General features: G+C 44.6%; 1 pseudogene and 4 gene segments (V, D, J or C); all 5 read left to right on the plus strand.

Moving 5' to 3' along the window:
• The first annotated feature begins 1,118 nt into the window (after nucleotides 1–1,118).
• On the plus strand, nucleotides 1,119–1,726 carry LOC102437411. The segment is given in 2 exon segments: nucleotides 1,119–1,188; nucleotides 1,302–1,726. Coding segments are annotated over 2 exon segments (474 nt in total).
• Nucleotides 1,727–5,510: 3,784 nt separating this feature from the next.
• On the plus strand, nucleotides 5,511–6,171 carry LOC102437722 (annotated as a pseudogene).
• Nucleotides 6,172–9,358: 3,187 nt separating this feature from the next.
• On the plus strand, nucleotides 9,359–9,970 carry LOC111823019. The segment is given in 3 exon segments: nucleotides 9,359–9,407; nucleotides 9,523–9,806; nucleotides 9,944–9,970. Coding segments are annotated over 3 exon segments (360 nt in total).
• A 588-nt stretch (nucleotides 9,971–10,558) lies between these two features.
• Nucleotides 10,559–11,476, plus strand: LOC111827179. The segment is given in 3 exon segments: nucleotides 10,559–10,607; nucleotides 10,741–11,063; nucleotides 11,396–11,476. Coding segments are annotated over 3 exon segments (453 nt in total).
• Nucleotides 11,477–19,120: 7,644 nt separating this feature from the next.
• On the plus strand, nucleotides 19,121–19,698 carry LOC102438643. The segment is given in 2 exon segments: nucleotides 19,121–19,190; nucleotides 19,304–19,698. Coding segments are annotated over 2 exon segments (444 nt in total).
• Nucleotides 19,699–21,336: the final 1,638 nt, after the last annotated feature.

Raw genomic sequence — 21,336 nt, forward strand, 5'->3', positions numbered from 1 at the left:
GCTGAAGCCTGGCCCAGTGTGCTGAGGTATGGGAACTGTGCCTTGCTGACCACTAGGAGGTGTTGTGGCCCCACCAAAACCCCTGAGGTTGGTCAAGGACAGATAGAAAGAATAAAGGAGAAGCTGGTTCTCAAGAAAGGTAATTTGGCAATATCTGGAGATATTTTTGATTATCATAATTGGGGGGTGGGCAGTGCTATTGGCTTGTAGTAGATAGAGACCAGGGGTGCTGCTAAACATCCTGTCTTCACAGGACAACCCCCACAACAAAGGATTATCCTGTGCAATATGTCAGTAGTGCTGAGGCTGAGGGACCCTAGGCTAGACACTGAGTTGTAAACTGTTACCAAAAGAGAAGGTGACCTGTAGACAATTCAAGGACAGTTAAATCCTTCCGCCTAGTTTCCCCAACTCCATGCTGTTATTCACCTCGATCACTTCTTTACCTATCACATCTGACTTCTAACTTCCTAGCAGCTCCTTATACCCCACATAGCTCTTGCCCCTGGACAGATAAGAATATCACAGGGAGTGGGGCTGCAGTTTACCCCCCTCAATCAACTCAAGGACTATTAACTGGATTTGCTCCTAACGAGCATCAATCCAGGCAATGGGAAATGGCCTGAAGCTGGTTCTCGGGGGGCACCTCATAGTCAGTGTCCCACAACGGAAACAATGTCTGAGTGTAAGTCAGATTTTCAAAGGAGCCAGGATGTGGGTGGTCTCATCCTGCATTATTGTGAAGGAGACCAGGCAGACTCTGAGAGGGGGCCTGAGAGGGAGAGGAAGAGAGGAAGTGGCCAGATGCTGGGACTGGCACAGCAGAGGGAGGCAGCTGTTGGCACAAGGATGACAGCAGACAAATATCCTTGAGACAACATGCCCACCCACTCAAACTGTCCCTAGAAATTCCGAATTCCTTTGAAAGAAGCAGTTAAAACTTTTTTAAAAGGAGCAAGTGTAGGAGGTGAAAAAGGAAGAGAACTCATGTGAGGAGAGCCCGAGAATTGGGAAATCATTCTAGGCTGTGACGTTACAGCAACGCACCAGTCAGGGCTTGGAGCACTGTAGCCTGGTCTTCTTACCACTGGAGAGCAGAATCCTGGGCTAGGGCCTTGCCTGTTTTCCCTGAATCCACCATGGGCTCCAGGCTCCTGTGCTGTGTGGCCCTCTGCTTCCTGGGAGCAGGTGAGTGAGGGGCCCAAGTGGCAGGATCCACTCTGAGTCTCTCTGCCCTTTCACCTCTCCAGCAACAGGTTGTCTCCTAGGACTTTTCTGAATTCTGCCTCTTTTCTTCTCAGGTTCCCTGGACACAGCAGTTCTCCAGACTCCAAAATACCTCATCACGCGGGTGGGAAATAAGAAGTCCCTAAGTTGTGAACAAAAGTTAAACCATAGTGCTATGTACTGGTATAAGCAGGACTCCAAGCAATTGCTGAAGATTATGTTTTCCTACAGTACTAAGGAGCTCATTCTAAATGAGACAGTTCCAAGTCGTTTCTTACCTGAACCTCTGTACAAAGCTCATTTGAAACTTCATATCAACTCGTTGGAGACAGGTGACTCTGCTGTGTATCTCTGTGCTAGCAGCCAAGACACAGCCCTGCAAAGTCACTGCCTCCCTGTGCACAAACCTGCTGGCCCAGCCAGGAAGCTGTGGGAACAACGTGTTCACCCAACACACCCTGCTGTGAGACCCCTGACTGGAGTTTCATCTGTAGTATAGCTCACAGTACCCAATAGGGTAGTTCTGTAGTTTGTATGCTCAAAAGTCTTCACAATTCTTACTCATCAGCTAGAGCAGGGTTTCTAATAAATTTACTGAAGTACTCAGGACTCTAAAAACAAGTAATGGCCCTGTCCCAGGCACTGAAGATCTTAACTAATGGAAGAAGCTATTCCTTTCCTTTCTCTGCTGTACATCTTATACATAATGTGCATATTACACATAACAATATTATTAGAAACATACTTCTGGCTAAAAATGTTTGATGAGTGAAAATTAAAAGGAGAGGTGACGTTTCTAAGACCAAAAGGAAATTCAGATTATCAGTGAGTTCCCTGGTTAATATAAAAATATTTGGAGAAGCATGAAATCCATGGCAATAGATAAATTAGACAGAAAGGGTGAGGGGGAAGAGCAAATAGAGGTACACTTGTGCATTGCAGACTCTCTCTCTTTCAGAAGGATGGCCAGTATGATGGTTCCTAATTCTGATTGAGTGTCATCTCAGAAGTGTCCTCCAGTTAAGACAGTAGCCAGATGATGGAGAATATTATGAGTCATGGAAAGAAAAAAGGGGCACAAATCTCTAGGTAGTAGCTAAGCTAGTCTTTGATCCTATCTTAAGTAAGATAACATGATAAAATTTTTATTTTGGTACAATAACAATGGTAGCAGTATGGGTAAAAAGGCGAATAGATTTTGAGTGGACTGAACTACTAAAGAAATTACTAAAATATTTTATATGAAAGATATAAAAAGATTTCTGTGGGACATTGTGGGTGATGTAGAACAGAGACTCTGGATTACATTATGTTCTTATAAAGAGTGTTAGGATTCATCCTGGCAGGTTTAAATGCAGGATTTGCTAGGATTTATTTTAATTTGTCCCTTTTTTTAGGGCGCCCTAGCATCTGTCCTTATTACTAGTGCATGGCCTTTCCAGGGACTCAGTGGGAATCACAGCGTATTCTCCAATGTGACTGTCTTCTGAAATCTCAGCTCTCCAGCCTTTTACCACCTGTTTTCTCCTGAGCCTTCTAGAGTCCATCCAGTGCATACACATTAGAAACTGGCCAAGGAAAAGGGATTTCCTTACATGTATTCTTGGGGCTCCTTTTCAGGACTCTATACCCCGAATCTGAGATGTCTTGGAATCAGTTATGTCTTTCCTATTTACCTCCAAGCAACATATGCCGTTATTATTTTAAATAGATGATGTTTGCTTGAATATACTGATATGTTTACCATTCACTTTTTCACTATTCCTTCATCAATCAGACCACCCTTAGATTATGTTCCTTCTTCAGGCATATTCCCTAATTCAAATAACTTAAACTCACCTTTCACCTACCACTTGCTTTGGGAAATATTTATTTTAGCTAATGTTTCAGGGCACCAGAGCTTTTCACTTTCACTCATTGTTTGAGGTTTCAATTTAAATTGTGTTGTTTGTCATACTTGGAATTTTTCTTATTTATTGGGAGCCAAACAATGCAATGAAATTCTATTTATTCAGACTTTTGCTGTTTCATGTAGAGGGGCCAGTTGGAGTGTCTTCTTGCTACAGTGGATATCCATCATCATAATTGTAATAGTAATAATGTTAGCATTTTAATGAGGGTTAATTTTAGGTTCTTATATGAGAATGGATTATCCCGAACTATAGTGGATTGGAAGCCCATCATATACACAACATTCTGAGGGGGAGAATGTCCAACCCCCTTTGCTTAAATTCTAACCTATTTCCCTTTGCATTTTTTATGGTCCACATTAAAAATCCCATAATATTTGTCACATTATAAAAACGCTAATATTTTCTTTCTGACCCAGCACATCCCTGGTTTAAAGAAAATTTAATTATCAACTCTTGACTTAAAGCATGTATAACTACCCTGCTTCCCCCCAACATAGATAGATAAAATTCCTGCTACTCCAGTTTGGTAATAAATACCTAACATAATAATAAGTTGTAAAAATTATTTAGCAACAATAGATCATTTCATTTTTATGTTTATTCATACATTTATGTTTTCTAAAATAAAAATTCAATGTTAGCAAAATGGTACATTTAACAATTAGCTGATATTTCAATAACTAAGCCTATAAGAGGCACAAACAGGTAGTTTACATAGTGAAGTAGAAATGGCTCACAGTAGGTCATCCTAGCTAGTCCCAAATTGGAAAGCCATCTGTAGAAATGATGGGCCTGGTTTGATTTCTAACATTTTAGCAGTGGACAGGTCTTTGGGGGTCATATCATTGCAGTCCCTCTCATGTAAGAGTTGAATAGAATGTCACACACATAAAGTAATTTAATCACTTGAATACAGAATACATTTCTCAAACATCATATGATATATTTTATTCCCTGGTCATTATCTTGAGTGAGTTTGATGACCTCACTACAATAGAGTTCTGTGGGTGAACATGACGTTTTATGCTTGTCCATAGCAGTTGCTCAGTGAGCATTTGTTGAACCAGTCAGGCTGGCCTATAAGTTCCACATAGGATGGGATAGTATCTTCATGGCTGTGTATTTTTTGTTGTTGTTGTTAATATATTTTATTGATTTTTTACAGAGAGGAAGGGAGAGAGACAGAAAGTTAGAAACATCGATGAGAGAGAAACATTGATCAGCCGCCCCCTGCACATCTCCCACTGGGGATGTGCCCGGAACCCAGGTACATGCCCTTGACCGGAATCGAACCTGGGACCCTCCAGTCCGCAGGCCGATGCTCTATCCACTGAGCCAAACCGGTTTCGGCGGCTGTGTATTTTTTATTACTAAGAAACCAGACATAGCCAATTTCTGTTGAGTAAGCATTGGCTGTCCTAGGAAAGTGGATGAGCGGTACTGTTGCCAACTATTTTTTTTATTTTGGATGCTTCTTTCCTCTTCAGATTTCCCTAGGTTTTCATATCCAGAATGAGGAATTGGTCTGGATTGCTGACACTGGGCTGGAGAGAGGCCTGAGATCTAGGAAATGTGCCGCTTTGGCCACAAGGAGGAGCTGTGGCTCTATTGAAACCTCTGAACTGGGGGAAGGGAGAGGACTGGGAGTCAGTGGAGGGGTGGGATGAGGAGGGAAGCTAGGGCTTTGGGACTCCATCTTTATGTCATTTAGGGGCATCAGTGGTAGACATCCCAACAATATTAAACTAAAATCTTTTTCAAATTGATTTCCCTCTGTCTTGCGCCAATTCCTGTGTTCTCTTTTAGCAACCTGTTTGCTCTAAGCCCAGCCAAGCCTTGTACCCTCAATACAGAGGCAGACGCTGGTTGTCCCTTGTATGGTTCCTTCAGCACCCTTCCCAGTGTCTGGCTCTGGGCCTGCATCTCAACCATGTACTTTAAATGATGGGCACTATTCCATCCAATCTTCCTCCCTCCATGCAGTTGGGCAAAGGCCTCCAATGAGCCTAGACACTGAGGGGAAATGGAATTTTGAGCGATGTCCTGCCTGACTGAGCAGGGAAGGATGGAGGAAATTGTCTGTGGCTGAGAGGAGTCCTGGGAGGAGGAGAATAGACAGAGAAACTGTATGATGAGGAAGGCAGCTAATAGCAAAAGAGCAGCTGCCAGAGGAATAACCCATCCCGGTCCATTGAAATCCATCCTCTATCAGAATCTATATAAAGGCATGAAAGGGGGCAGAAGGACTGTCCCCTGCAGCAGGGACAATGACATCATAGGCAGAACCACCAACCAAGGCCTATGGGACCAGAGCCCAGCCCCCCTGCCAGAATATCCCAGTTAGAAGATGCCACTCATCCTGATTCCACCATGGACTACAAGCTGCTCTGCTATGTGGCCTTCTGTCTCCTGGGAACAGGTGAGTCTTGGGCTCAAATTGTTTTCTTTGAATTCCAAGCCCTTCCCCTGTGGCTGCAGCAATACCCTTCTTTCTAGGCTTTGTCTGAATTTTGTCCCTTTCCCCCCAACAGTCCTCATGGACACCGGAATTACTCAGATGCCAAGACACCTGGTCATGGGGGTGAGAAATAAGAAGTCTTTGAAATGCAAACAACATCTGGGGCATAATTCTATGTAGTGGTATAAACAGAGTGCTCAGAAGCCACCAGAGCTCATGTTTGTCTACAACTATCAGGAACTCGTTGAAAATAACACTGTCCCGAGTCGCTTCTCACCCGAATGCCCAGACAGCTCTCAGTTATACCTTCACGTGGATGCCCTGGAGCCAGAAGACTCCGCCGTGTACCTCTGTGCCAGCAGCAAAGACACAGCCTTGCAGAAGCACCTTCTGCCTGTGCAGAAACCGCCTGGGTCCAGTCAGGAAACTGGGGGGCAACCAAGGCTCCGTTCAGCATTTCCAGTGAGAGCCCAGACAGAAATCTCAGAGCACAATGCTGCCTGGCAATTCACTGGCTATGACAATGTTAAATCCCATGAGACACCAATAGCCTGTGGCCTGGCTTTGTGTTGATCATGACTATGCCTGGACAGAAATGTGCAACTTCTTCATTATCTTTCCATCAGCATCCTGGGAAATCTTTCATGAGGCACCTCACACCCTAGTCACAGCAGGCCTACCAAGCCTGCTTCTAATAGATATCTTTCCCTGACTTATCTTTCCAACCAAGTTAGACCTGGACCACAGCCCTGATCCCAGCTCTAAATGTGCTCAGACCTTTTCTAAAACATCTCCTTCCCTCACCTTGTGGCTTTGTCCGTTCCCACCACTGAGGATAATAGTTTCCTCATCCAGTTTGGTCGTTTTTCCCTTTAGTCTCTTGATCAGAACTGTGAGTCACAGAGTCCATGCCTCTAGATCGTTGCTCTGAATTGGCTGTAGGAGAAGACAGTGGGTCCTGCTTGTGTGGTCAGGTCTTCATTCCCAGCCTAACTGACCTAAAGGCCACATTCTCCAAGGACCCTTGTGTAGCTACAGTATTTCACGTAGGGCCTGTGGGCCTGCATGCTCCAGGACACATGGGGCTGAGCCAGGGGCATCACATGTCTGCACAGGCACTAAGGCTCAGGGTGCCAGCCCTTACCTAAGAACACCAAAGCATTGAGCTGGGGAGCACCCCCATTCCCTGACCTGCCATGTGAACCAGGCTGCTCTGGTTTGTGGCCTTGGGAGCTGCTGAGTCCAAGAAACAGAAGGAGACTTTTGATGTGGGCTTTTCAATCCAGATCCTCAGTATTTCCTTCATCTGGACAACTAACAGAAGCCATGAATGTGCAAGTCAAGCAGATGCCAAGATCCCTATTGTGGAGATAAAAAAGAAGTTGGTCTTTGAATGTTCTAAGAAAGTGAACCACTTTCTGATGTATTGGTGTCAACAGAACCCAGGACGAGGTCTCAGACTGATCCATTGTCCAGTGCTGAATTTATAGGCAAAGCAGAGGTGCTTAAGAGCACCTCTCTCAAAACAAAAAAAAAAACAACCAAAGTTACCATTAAAAATTCCCTCAAATGGAGTCTAAGCAAGCTAGACTTGACCCTTTACCCTGGATTGGGTGTTTGTCCTCTACTTTCAGTAACAGGGGTGCACAGCTATAGTCACTCCCTGTCCATGCACTCTCTCCATCACTGACTCCAGCTCCTGGGAGACTTTCTGTGCATCCTGGTTCTGCAGTTGAATCCTTATCAGATTCTGTTTTCCCAAGTCCCTTTGTTTATTACTTTTATTCATTCAGACTGGCCACTACCTCCCAGTAGACTAAGTATAGAGGGTTAGAATATTTTATTTCCTACTTGGGCTTTGGAGAAAAACTTAGAGAAAATTAATCATATTCACATGTGTTCTTACATCTGGGGAATTGGGCATTTTATTATTATCAACTAGTAGCCCTGAGCACCAGTCCAGGCGCCAGTAGCTCACCAGTAGCTTGCTGCTGCCCTCCAGTAGCTCTCTGCCTGCTGCCCCACCCTCCTGTAGCTTTCCCTACTCCCCTTACCCCCACCCCCTCATAGCTCGCTGTCCTGCCCCCTTCTGTAAGGCTCTGCTGCCTGCTTGTAGCTCACTGCCCTCCCTCCTGCTGATCCGTGATCAGGTTGTTATGTAGTCAGTCCATATGCTTCAGGGCTTAATGACCATTTGCATATTACATCTTTACTATATAGGATGAACAGAGGCAAGAGAGGATCTCTGAAATAAGAGAGTAGAAAAGAAATTCTCCAGCAGTGTGGGAACAGCAAGTAACATTATTTTTTAAACTGATCGAGTGGCGGGGGAGGGATAAGCTGATTAGTGGGCACCTGGTAAAGAGACCTGTCTAAATTATCTGCCTTATACTAGCTGTTGGGGTCATCAAAGATGCAACAACTTCTGCTGCCTGGCTAGCATGGCTCAGTGGTTGAGCATTGAACTATGAACCAGGAGGTCAGAGTTCGAATCCTGATCAGGGCATATGACCAGGTTGCAGGCTCTATACCCAGCAGGGGACCAGCATGAGGCAGCCAATCAATGATTCTCCCTCATCATTGATGTTTCTATCCCTCTCTCCCTCTTTTACTCTGTGAAATCAATAAAAATATTTTTTAAAAAAATTCTGCTAATTATTAATCATCAAAAAATCCTTGGGATGCCCTAGCCTGTTCGACTCACTGGATAGAGCATTTGGACTGAGGGGTCCCAGGTATGATTCCGGTCAAGGGCATGTACCTCAGTTGTAAGCTTGATCCCTGGTCCTGGAAGGGGCACATGGGGGAGGCAACCAATTGATGTGTCTCTCTCACATTGATGTTTCTCTCTGTCTCTCCCCCACTCTTCCGCTCTCTTTAAAAAACCAATGGAAAAATATCCTCAGGTGAGGATTAACAACAATAACAACAAAATCCTTGAGAGTCTATTTGCAGTCCATCTCCATGACCACCTTTTTTCCTTTTACAAAAAAAAATCCAAAATCAGCTAAAACTGGATTTTTGTACCTTTAAATTTAAAAAGAAAAAACACAGTGCAACAAGCAAATGGTAAAATCGTTCCTAATTTAAACACATCCTGTGACTCTTGCACTCTTTTATCGTGTCTAACTCTAAATATTGGTTACCAACAAAACACATCACATGAGGGCACTGTGGAACTGCCCAGCTCCAAAAGTTTCTGGGGCAGAGCTAGGGGTCTGAGCTAGCTGCCTGGGGCCAAGAGGGTTAAGCAACAGCCTTGTTTGGTGTTTTTATCTGCTGTAAGACTTAATACCATAAACACAATTTTGCAGGTGCTGTCTCAGCCAGGAGTCATGAATTTCCACTGTGCAGTGATTAGGGGGGCTCTCTGAGCTTGCAAGGGAAAGTGAAGGGTGCAGCGCTGGTAGGAGGCAGCCTGCATCCCCTGGGAGCAGGGACAGGTAGAGGAACAATTGCCTCATGGAAAAGCAAAGGAGCTGTGGGGACCAGCATACTACCTAAACCCAGCCCACCTCCGCCAGCCCCTCCAGCCACACATGTCATGCAAGAGGCTTAGCAGGACAAAGCAGGGTGCCTAGATCAGCTGAACCAGGGACCTGGCAAAGGAGGCCAGGCTCATGGGAACCAGCATAGACAATGACATCAGAGCAGTGACATCACTGGCTAACTTCCAATCAGAAGGTGCCCAGAACATTAGTTCTTAGAGGACCAGAACTCTGAGCAAGGAGACTCCTGCCCAGTTCTGCCCCACCCTGCCATGGGCTCCAGGCTCTTCTGCTGTGTGGCTCTTTGTCTCCTGGGAGCAGGTATGTCCTTGGCACAGGTGGGGCATCTGTTCTAAGCCTGAAAGCACCTGCATCCAAGGCAGCATCAGGGTCCCTCCCCTGTTCTTTTTCCAGCTTCTGTCTCCTTCCCTCACAGGCCCAGTGGATTCGGAAGTCACTCAGACTCCAAGGCACCTGACAAAAGCCAGAGGACAGACAGTGACACTGGGGTGCTCCCCTATCTCTGGGCACTTTGCTGTGTCTTGGTATCAACAGCCCCAGGGCCAGGGCCTCCAGTTCCTCATTGGGTACTACAATGGGGAGGAGAGAGCAAAAGGAAACATCTCTGATCGATTCTCAGGGCAACAATCTGATGACTACAGCTCTAAGCTGACCATGAGCTCGCTGGAGCGGAAGGACTCTGCCCTGTATCTCAGCCAGGCTAGGAAAACAGTGGAATCCAGGAGTGGAAGGGGAGGGGACTCTAGGGGTAAGGGAATTTCTGCCCTTAATAGAGAAGGATGTGAATGCATGAGACTGTGGGTAGTCAGCCACTGAGAGGCGCTGTGGACCCACAGTACTGCAAGCTACCTGGGAGGGGTTGAAGGAGTGGCCCAGGAGAAGACAGTTTAAGGGAACTTTGGGGCTACATGCCTGCACTGGGGAACCAGTTTGAGTTCATCAAACAGGCAAATGCCTGTGGGCCCTGCGGCCTGTGGAATTCAAAGACTCCTCACTGCCCAGGAAGTGCACAGGTGCTTGAGCATTCTTATGAACCAAGGAGGCCGCTTCCCTGAGGCAGACTTCCCCACCCCCCCCTGCCCCCCCCCCCAGAGGAAGGGGGGATACAGGGGCTGGGGTCACAAGGGCTGGGAAATTAGGGTGAGGCAGGGGCAGGTAAAGGAGAATAAGATAAGTTGTAGGCATGTGGGCACAGCACTGCTCTACCTGCAGCCACCCTTTGCAGAGGGCCTGTGCAGACCAGGGAATGGTGAATAGAGTAGCTGACCCTGGGACCAAGGGTACAGAGGGCCAAGAGGTGGCCCACATGGAGAGTCACACAGAGCAGGGAAGACATCAGAGCAGTGATGTCATAGGCAAATGCTCCTATCAGGGACTGAGAGGTAGGGAACTTTAGACTGCTCACCCCAGGAGACTCCTCCCTGAGCTAGGAGATGTCTTGGGATGCTGTCATGGTCTCTAGACTACTCTGCTGTGTTATCCTTTGTCTCCTGGGAGCAGGTGAGCTCTGGGCACTGTGTGTGAGCCTCTGATATGGGTTTGCCATCCCTGAAATACAAGCCTGCTGGTGGTGGCGGCAGCGGGAGGCTTCCCTGTGCCCTGCCCTGAACTCCCTCTGTCTCCTTCACAACAGGCCCAGTGGATTCTGGAGTCACGCAGACCCCAAAACACCTGATCAAAGCAAGAAAACAGCAAGTGACACTGAAATGTTCCTACATCTCTGGGCACCTCTACGTGTACTGGTACCAACAAGCCCAGGACCAGGGCCCCCAGTTCCTCACTGAGTATTTCAACGGGAAGCAAAGTACAAAAGGAAACATCCCTGACCGATTCTCAGTGCAACATTTCAGTGACTATCGCTCTGAGCTGACCATGAGCTCCCTGGAACTCTCAGACTCAGCCCTGTATCTCTGTGCCAGCAGCGAAGACACAGCCCTGCATGCTCGGCAGCCTGCTGTACAAAAAGGTTCCTCCCCAGCTCAGGAAGTGACCGACCTAGAGGGTGGCAGCTGCCAGCCACACAGGCGCAGGCCAGGGCAGAGCAGACTGGCTCTCCCAAACATCCTGCTGCTGCTTACAGATGTGATGTGTATTTATGCTCACAGAAATCATGCCACAGAAGTACTTCTTTACCCGTTTCTCTATCTGATGGTAGAGAATATGAGACATTCCCAGGTCTCATATTTCATAACCAGCAGAGCAAGAAATCAAACTCAAGTCTGTTCCTCAACTCCCGTGGTTGTCCCCCAGCCCCCAGCACTGTCCCACATCTGGCTTCCCTTTTCCAGGTCCAGATTATAGGCCTGGGAAGATCTCACATCATCTGTGCTTGTTGTAACCTCTCCCCTGGCAGCTTCAGGAACATTTGACTTCAAGGCAACACATATCCATTGACCCTTCATTGTCACAACAAAGAAAGGCACTATTTTCTACAGTGTAGCCACACCTCCACCCCACCAAGGCTGTTTGACATCTTTCATGGGGGCTGTGTGAGCAGAAAGCTTTCCAGATGTGTTTTCCAAGCTGCAGCACAAAGGGAATGAGATATTTGCCATGAGAACAGTCTTCCTGCATGGGACACAGTGGCCACAATGGGAAGGATGAAGAATAACTGTTACTCTTTCCTTTGTTCTTTTAGTTCTATAATATCTGCTCCTATATTTTCTACATGGAATTGTATCACATAAAACAGAAAATAAAAATTTCTGGGTTTTTTTGCCTTTGAGAGTTTTAAGGTTTAAGTTGTAAAGTCTACTGATTTAAATGTGAATCTCATCCAAAAACACCCTCACAGAAACACCCAGAACAATGTTTGACCAAATATTTGTGCCCCTCAGGGTCCAGTCCCACTGACACATTAAATTAACCATCAGACCATCTCCCAGGGTTGTATAAAGACACATTAAGGTTAAAATAGGACATAATTGGAATCTGGATCTTGAGTCCCTTTTTACTCTCTGACAGTTTTTCCTACCATATCTTATGTGCAAAGTAGATACAGACACACTTTGTCTAGAAACCCTATAGTTCAGGATATTAGAAGTCACAATATGGAAATATTTATGCCTGATGATCCATTAGATGTCGTTCACTAGAGCATGTAACATACATCTGTTCTTAGTCATTTAAATAACTATTACTGATGTGAATTATATACAATAAATATTACAGACTTCAAGTGAAGAGAGCAATGACTTTTGAGTAATATACAGGGTGTCCTAAAAATGTACACATCACTTTGAATAATTATTAATTCCATTGGGTTAAATTTGAAAAGAAAGAGACATGAATTGGGCATCAGCTGTTAAAGTGAGTATACATTTTGGGGGACACCAGATATCTATAATGATAAAAGGACAATATGCTAATTAGACCAGACATCCTTCAAGAGGAAGCCAGGGCTGTGAGGGAAGCCCAGGTTCCTGGTGCCAGAGGGAAGCCAGTGCCACCTCCTGGGGGAAGGAGGCCTACTCTTGCACAAATTTCATGTGCCAGGCCTCTACTATAGATATAAATGCTTTTAACACTTCCTCATAAAGCAGGAGAACATTTTCATCACCCAGAGGGTTCTCTTATGCCCCTTTACAATGCCTCAATCCATCATTGACAACCAATTACATGATTTCTATCTCTAGAGATTCATTTTGCTTAGGCATCTTTTTAATATACATTTATCATCTCTACCTATTAAAACAAACCCTCATTAGTGCATAGCTAAGAACTTAAGAGCATGAGGTACTCCGGGAGAGCATTATGGACAAAGACACCTGATCCAGGTCAGCAACAATTCTACCTGGGGCTAGATGGTTTGATAGAATGACCCTCAAAAGGTCTTTCCAGCTGGTAAAGCTCTTTTTATAAAATGTAGTTACTGGTTTTCACTCATTTCTTGTCTTATGCACCCATTCATTCCAATTACTTTGTAATGATATTTTGACAAAATGTCATCATATCTAAGGAAATGCTTTTGAGTTCCCATCAGATGCACAGGTAGCCTGGATCATGTTCACACATTGTGAGCTGGGGCTGAGGTCCATGGGGAAAGTGAGTTCATGGAGAGATCATTTTACATTGGGAAGAGGGTTCCCTTCACCTTGACCTCAGTGTCTAACCCCACAAAACAGGAACCTTGAGCTGGAAAATCCCCCTTTGTGTTCTGGGCTTGTGTGGGTGCCACTATTCTGTGCTGTGTGTCCTTCTGTGTCCAGGACCATAGAATTTCTGGGGATAAACATGGAGCCCTTTGGAGGCTGGCCAGGCCCCAATTCAAGGCTTGTCACTGTGTTCCAAAATCAGGCTCCTCCTCCAGTTCTGACTTTAGATTCTGTGTCCTCCTCTCCTAGGCCTGGATGTGGTTGTGCTAAAGGGAAATCAGCACCCTGGGAGGTGACCACGGATTTGAAACTAAAATTCATGTACTTGAGACCAGCTACACAACTGGCAGAGTCCGTGGTCCAAATAGTGATACTTTGAAAATAATGAGGGCAGGGCATTGAAGCAAGTGTGGGGTTCTTCTAAGCATGGGACTGTGTAGATTAGCTACAGGGTTTTTCAGAGCCATTATATTTATTATTTAATTAATGTCAGTGATACTTTGCAGGGATACAGTCCCTATGGAATGGATATCTCAAACTATAAAATAACATTTTTTTCACTAACTCACCTTGGAGTTGGCAACCTCTCCCCATGGCCCTCACACATCTGTAATCCATGGTGCCAGTAGTCAGTTGCAGAGCTGAGCAGCCACAAAGAAAAGTTGTTCACAGGTATGAGCTGGATCTGTTTGCCGCTGTCTCTCCCCAAACACGGGAAGCAAATGCTCTGGGGAATATGATTTCACTGTGAGATGGGCAGGCTGGGGCCTAATTACAGCCCTCTGACTGCATGTCCTTCTCTCAGATCTGTGCTGCCTTACTGTCTCTGTGGGAGAATTGGGTCCTGGCACAGGGCTTCTCTTTGGCCACAAGGAGGAGCTATGACTCTGCTGAGAAGCAGGGAGCTCTGAGGGAAGGTTGAGGAAACTCCCTGGAAGGGAGAGGGTGAAGGGCAAGTCTGGTTTTGTTTACAACACAGGAGAATGGGGTTGGCAGAGGCTGGGAGTCAGTGCTAGAATGTGAGGGGTTAAATACAGAGTGTTCTGCTCTGTGTTGATCTGCAGGTGTTGATCCAGCTTGCACCTCCAGACCAGTTGCTTGGGAGCCTGCAAGGGGTTAGAAGGAAGAGGGGTTTGAGGTGGGGGCAGTGAAGCCCGCAGCCACATGCAGGTGGAGGACATTCCTGAGACAACAAGAAGGCTGGGACTGGGGTTGGGGCTCAGCATTCTGTTCATACCAATGCATAAAATTATACCTAAATGCTGTCTGCCTCCTCTCAGCTCGGTCCATCCTGCTGGGATGGGAGCTCCTGGACTCAGGCACTGAGAGGCCAGAGGTTGGTTGGGATGTTGCAGAGATCACAATAACTTAGGGATATCTATTTACTAGGCCAGGGGAGCCCCAGAGCCCCAAGTCCCTTGCTCCAGAGTATAGGAAGTGTTTTATTCTTGTCCCTCTGCTGGGTGGTCTTCTGAGTTCTGGAGCAGGAAATGACAGGAAGCCCTTCTGAGTCTGATGAAAAGGTTCTATCAAAATACCATCAACAGATTTCCTTCTGGACCTTATCACCAATCCAATGACCCATGGCAACTATAATTATCCAGACTCAAGAACACTTGATACCACAACACCTAGAGATAGAAAAGACAGACATCCGCATCCCAGATCTGAGAGGAGCTTCTCATTTTTTTCACTCAAGGCTCCTGGTGTTTTTTTTGTTTTGTTTTGTTTTTAACTTTTGGAATTTTTCTTATTTCTTAAAAATCTTGGCAGTCCACAAAATTATATTTTATGTCAACTCTCGCTGTATGTAGAAGAACGAAGTTTCAGAATATCTATCTATTCTACCCAACTGCCTGAAAGTGAAAGTCTAGCTCACAAGTAGTTTAACAGAAAAATTAGTCCTTGTTTGAAAGTTAGTTTTGTAATTCATCTTAAAATATATATTTTATTGATTTTCTTTTACAAAGAGGAAGGGAGAGGGATAGAGAGTTAGAAACATCGATGGGAGAGAAACATTGATCAGCTGCCTCCTGCACACCCCCTGTTGGGCATGTGCCCGCAACCAAGGTACATGCCCTTGACTGGAATCGAACCTGGGGCCCTTCAGTTTGGCTCTATCCACTGAGCCAAACCGGTCAGGGCTTATAATTCGTCTTAGAATGGAACACAGGAATCCTCTAAAGACAATCAACTCATTTGCCTACACTTAGATAGAAATTATTTCACTTTCTGTATTATGAACAACTTTCAACATCTTTTAAAAATTATAAACATTAGAAACTGCAGGAAAACACACTTCACACTTCTAAAGTCAATATTGAATATTCTATGTGAACAACTTTAACTTAAAGTTTGAGAATTCAGGGTCCCCCTGGACCTTCTTCACTCCACAAAACATCTGCAGCTTCTTCCAAATAATAAAAATAAGGTGACTCATAATCACATTTGAAAGTTAATAAATAATGCCCACACACTATAGTATTGCATTTAATTATTGTTAATTGTTGCTCATATTACTTTCAAATGACTTGAAGATGAAATATTTATAATCCATATAATAATAGAAATAGTAAGCATAAATATTTTGAGTGGCTAAATGAAATTTCAATAGCTAAACAGGCCAATAGCATGAACTGATGATTTATGAAGGTGAATGACCTGTAGGAGCAGGCTGTCCCATCTGGTTTTGATGTGAATTTTCATTTGGAAAACTGATGGTCATTGGTCCCCCTGCAGTCATATGACCTCAAGAGTCAATGTGTGCCCAGCTGGTGCAGCTCAGTGGTAGAACATTGAGCCAGGAACCAAGAGGTCACTGGTTTGATTCTCAGTCAGGCCACATGCCTGAGTTGCAGGCTCGATCCCCTAAGAGGCGTGTGCAGGAGGCAGCTGATTGATGATGTTTCTCATTGATGTTTCCATCTCTCTATTCCTTTCCCCTCCTCTCTCTCTAAAAAAATTCAATAAAATATATATTTTTTAAAAAGGTTCAATGCGTATGTTGACTTTGTTTTTTATCAGAAAGAAAAGGGACTTTTTCAAGGTCAGAGCCACCAGTAACTAAGAGCCAGTTGAACAGAATGGAAGGGGAGTCATGCCCTTGTCCCCTAGCAGGCCCTAGAAACCAGTTCTGAGCACCAGTGAAGAGTGAGACTGAGTCAGATGTAACTTTAACCTTCATGGAACTCTGTGTCCAGGTAACTAAATTTGACAGAATTAGACACAAGAGATTTTCATTCGTTGCCCTTATCCCAGACCACACAGCCTGGTCTTCCCGCTGAGTTCTCGGGGACTGATGGATGGAGAAAGCTCTGTCCTTGTTAAAGTCACCAAAAGCAGAGGCAATGACAGAGGTCTTGTTTCTAGAATGGAAAGAAGATTCAACTTTTAAACATCCCAACACACACACAAACCCCTTTTCTCATGAATACCCAAACTGTTGGGAATTGTTCAAATATAAGCAAGATTTTAAATACGGGACAACCCCAAATTTAACCAATGTCCAAAATATGCATCCTGCTATCATCCAGCCCACTCCCCCTTTGTTCCAGTTCTTCTTGAGCCTCACCCCCACAGGTCATAGGACTCCCCACCTCTTTGTGGATGAAGTTATCTTCATGCTAAATTTATTGCATATTTCTTCCCTCTTTTACTTTTGTGCTGTGATCAAACCCTGGCATTTCCCAAGCACCCAGCGACAGTCCTCTGTTCCTTCTGTGGAGGCTTCCCCTGCAAAAAAGTGGCAGAGAATCCATTTCTTTTTTTCATCCTATCCTTTGGACAATTCTTTATAAGCAACAAAAATTTCTTGTTTTCTACCTCTCCTGTTGAAAATATAAGACAACCAGCACAACTAACCCTATGCCATGTGGCACATATTTCTTTACAGGGGTTTCATCTGCATCTTGTTGGATGATGTGCACCTGATTTTTCAAGAGCATTTGCAAAAAACACTGAAGTAAATAATTCATCTGAAATCTACTCATTAACCATAGTCACGTCTTCGCATGTGCAGAATAAGTATTATATGTAGCCTCTTATCCATGTTTTTTACTATTTTCTTCATTCCTCCCTCCCTCCCCCCTCTCTCCCTCCCTCCACCTCCCCTCTTTCCCTCCTTTGAAAAGCTTCACATATAAACTATGTGGTACAATGAGGTAGGTACTTGGGACACTGGATGCCCAGTTTTCTAGCCCAGGAAACATCTAGGGATATTTCCTGGGTAGGGTCATACAACTTTAAAACTGGACAGAGACTGGGGAATTATGTGTGTCAGCCCATTGTTTTATTGATGAGGAAATGAGATTCCATGCAAAGGACAGTATTTAACTGTGTTAATACTCATTATACTCCTAACCTCCACATGGCACCTATTTTATATTTCTAGTCTAGGGGAATCTCTGAGTTTTTATCAGAATATAAGCATCATGAGAGTGAGCATATTGTCTTACACATGCTTTGCACTAAGAAGCCATTCAAGTACCACCAACAAATGAATCATGCTAGACGTTCCAGCAAGGATGGTAGTGGTTTCTGATGTGTTCACTGCTGTATTTCTAGTGCTTGTTTTGTGTTTAGTCAAAGAAAAAAAAATGAACCATGGCGAGGGGGGCGGGGTTGGGTGGCGGGGGGCTGGTTTTTGAAGGGGTTTCACAAGAAATTGACATATTAGTGTTAGTGTTAGTGTTTCCAAACAGTGAGAGAGAGAGAGAGAGAGAGAGAGAGAGAGAGAGAGAGAGAGCTCTGTGGTAGTCCTTGTTCCCTGGCCTTACCCAGGTCCTTGCTGACTTGGGTTTATTAAGGGCTGAAGCCTGGCCCAGTGGGCTCAGATATGAGAACTGTGCCTTGCTGACCACTAGGAGGTGCAGTGTCCCCACCAAAACCCCTGAGGTTGGTCAAGGACAGAAGGAATAAAGGAGAAGCTGGCTCTCAAGAAAGGTAATTTGGCAATATCTGGAGATATTTTTGATTATCATGACTGGAGAGTGGGCAGTGCTACTGCATGTAGTAGATGGAGACCAGGGGTGCTGCTAATCATCCTGTCTTCACAGGACAACCCCCACAACAAAGGATTATCCTGTGCTATATGTCAGTAGTGCTGAGGCTGAGGAACCCTAGGCTAGACACTGAGTTGTAAACTGTTACCAAAGAGAAGGAGACCTATAGACAATTCAAGGACAGTCAAATCCTTCCACTTAAATTTCCCCAACTCCATGCTGTTATTCACCTCTATCACTTCTTTACCTATCACATCTGACTTCTAACTCCCTAGCAGCTCCTTATTCCCCACATAGCTCTTGCCCCTGGACAGATAAGAATATCACAGGGAGTGGGGCTGTAGTTTACCCCCCTCAATCAACTCAAGGACTATTAACTGTATTTGCTCCTAACTAGCATCAATCCAGGCAACGGGAAATGGCCTGAAGCTGGTTCTCAGGGGGCACCTCATAGTCAGTGTCCCACAACTGAAACAAAGTCTGAGAGTAAGTCAGATTTTCAAAGGAGCCAGGATGTGGGTGGTATCATCCTGCATTATTGTGAAGGAGACCAGGCAGACTCTGAGAGGGGGTCTGAGAGGGAGAGGAAGAGAGGAAGTGGCCAGATGCTGGGACTGGCACAGCAGAGGGAGGCAGCTGTTGGCACAAGGATGATGGCAGAGAAATATTCTTGAGACAACATGCCCACCCACTCAAACTGTCCCTAAAAATCCCAAATTCCTTTGAAAGGAGAAGTTAAAACTTTTTTGAAATGAGCAAGTGTAGGAGGTGAAAAAGGAAGAGAACTCATGTGAGGAGAGCCCGAGAATTGGGAAATCATTCTAGGCTGTGACGTTACAGCAACGCACCAGTCAGGGCTTGGAGAACTGTAGCCTAGTCTTCTTACCACTGGAGAGCAGAATCCTGGGCTAGGGCCTTGCCTGTTTTCCCCAAATCCACCATGGGCTCCAGGCTCCTGTGCTGTGTGGCCCTCTGCTTCCTGGGAGCAGGTGAGTGAGGGGCCCAAGTGGCAGGATCCACTCTGAGTCTCTCTGCCCTTTCACCTCTCCAGCCACAGGCTGCCTCCTAGGACTTGTCTGAATTCTGCCTCTTTTCTTCTCAGGTTCCCTGGACACAGCAGTTTTCCAGACTCCAAAATACCTCATCACGCGGGTGGGAAATAAGAAGTCCCTAAGTTGTGAACAAAAGCTAAACCATAATGCTATGTACTGGTATAAGCAAGACTTCAAGCAATTGCTGAAGATTATGTTTTCCTACAGTAATAAGGAGCTCATTCTAAATGAGACAGTTCCAAGTCGTTTCTTACCTGAACCTCTAGACAAAGCTCATCTGAAACTTCATATCAACTCGTTGGAGCCGGGTGACTCTGCTGTGTATCTCTGTGCTAGCAGCCAAGACACAGCCCTGCAAAGTCACTGCCTCCCTGTGCACAAACCTGCTGGCCCCGCCAGGAAGCTGTGGGAACAACGTGTTCACCCAACACACCCTCCTGTGTGACCCCTGACTTGAGTTTCATCTGTAGTATAGCTCACAGTACCCAATAGGGTAGTTCTGCAGTTTGTATGCTCAAAAGACTTCACAATTCTACTCATCAGCTGGAGCAGGGATTCTAATAAATTTACTGAAGTCCTCAGGACTCTACAAACAAGTAATGGCCCTGTCCCAGGCACTGAAGATCTTAACTGAAGGAAGAAGTTATTTTTTTCCTTACTCTGCTGTACATCTTATACATAATATGCATATTACACATAGCAATTTTATTAAATCATATTTCTGGCTAAAAATATTTGATGAGTGAAAACTAAAAGGAGAGTTGAAGTTTCTAAGACCAAAAGGAAATTTAGATTATCAGTGAGTTCCCTGGTTAATATAAAAATATTTGGAGAAGCATGAAATCCATGGCAATAGATAAACTAGAAAGAAAGGGTGAGGGAGAAGAGCCAATAGAGGTACACTTGTGCATTGCAGACTCTCTCTCTTTCAGAAGGATGGCCAGTATGATTGTTCCTAATTCTGATTGAGTGTCATCTCAGAAGTGTCCTCCAGAGAAGACAGTAGCCAGATGATGGAGAATATTATGAGACATGGAAAGAAAAAAATGGCCACAAATCTCTAAGTAGTAGCTAAGCTAGTCTTTGATCCTATTTAAGATAACATGATAAAATTTTTATTTTTGGTACAATAACAATGGTAGCAGTATGGGTCAAAACAGGGAATAGATTTTTGTGGAATGAACTACTAAAGAAACTACTAAAATATTCTACATGAAAGATTATAAAGGGATTTCTGGGGGACATTGTGGGTGATGTAGAACAGAGACTCTGGATTACATTATGTTCTTATAAAGAGTGTTAGGATTCATCCTGGCAGGTTTAAATGCAGGATTTGCTAGGATTTATTTTAGTTTGTCCCTTTTTTTTAGGGAGCCCTAGCATCTGTCCTTATTACTAGTGAATGGCCTTTCCGGGGCCTCAGTGGGAATCACAGCATCTTCGCCAATGTGACTGTCTTCTGAAATCTCAGCTCTCCAGCCTTTCACCACCTGTTTTCTCCTGAGCCTTCTAGAGTCCATCCAGTGCATGCACATTAGAGACTGGCCAGGGAAATGGGATTTCCTTACATGTATTCTTGGGGCTCCTTTTCAGTACTCTATTCCCCGAATCTGAGATGTCTTGGAATCAGTTATGTCTTTCCTATTTACCTCCAAGCAACATATGTCATTACTATTTTAAATAGACAATGTTTGCTTGAATATACTTATATGTTTACCATTCACTTTTTCACTATTCCTTCATGCAATCAGACCACCCTTAGATTATGTTCCTTCTTCAGGCATATTCCCTAATTCAGATAACTTAAACTCACCTTTCACCTACCACTTGCTTTGGGAAATATTTATTTTAGCTAATGTTTCAGGGCAACAGAGCTTTTCACTTTCAATCATTGTTTGAGGTTCAATTTAAATTCTGTTGTTTGTCATTCTTGGAATTTTTCTTATGTATTGGGAGCCAAACAATGCAATGAAATTCTATTTATTCAGACTTTTGCTGTTTCATGTAGAGCGACCACTTGGAGTGTCTTCTTGTTATAGTGGATATCCATCATCATAATTGTAATAGTAACAATGTTAGCATT

This window comes from Myotis lucifugus, unplaced genomic scaffold, assembly GCF_000147115.1.
Source record: "Myotis lucifugus unplaced genomic scaffold, Myoluc2.0 scaffold_141, whole genome shotgun sequence".
NCBI lineage: Eukaryota > Metazoa > Chordata > Mammalia > Chiroptera > Vespertilionidae > Myotis > Myotis lucifugus.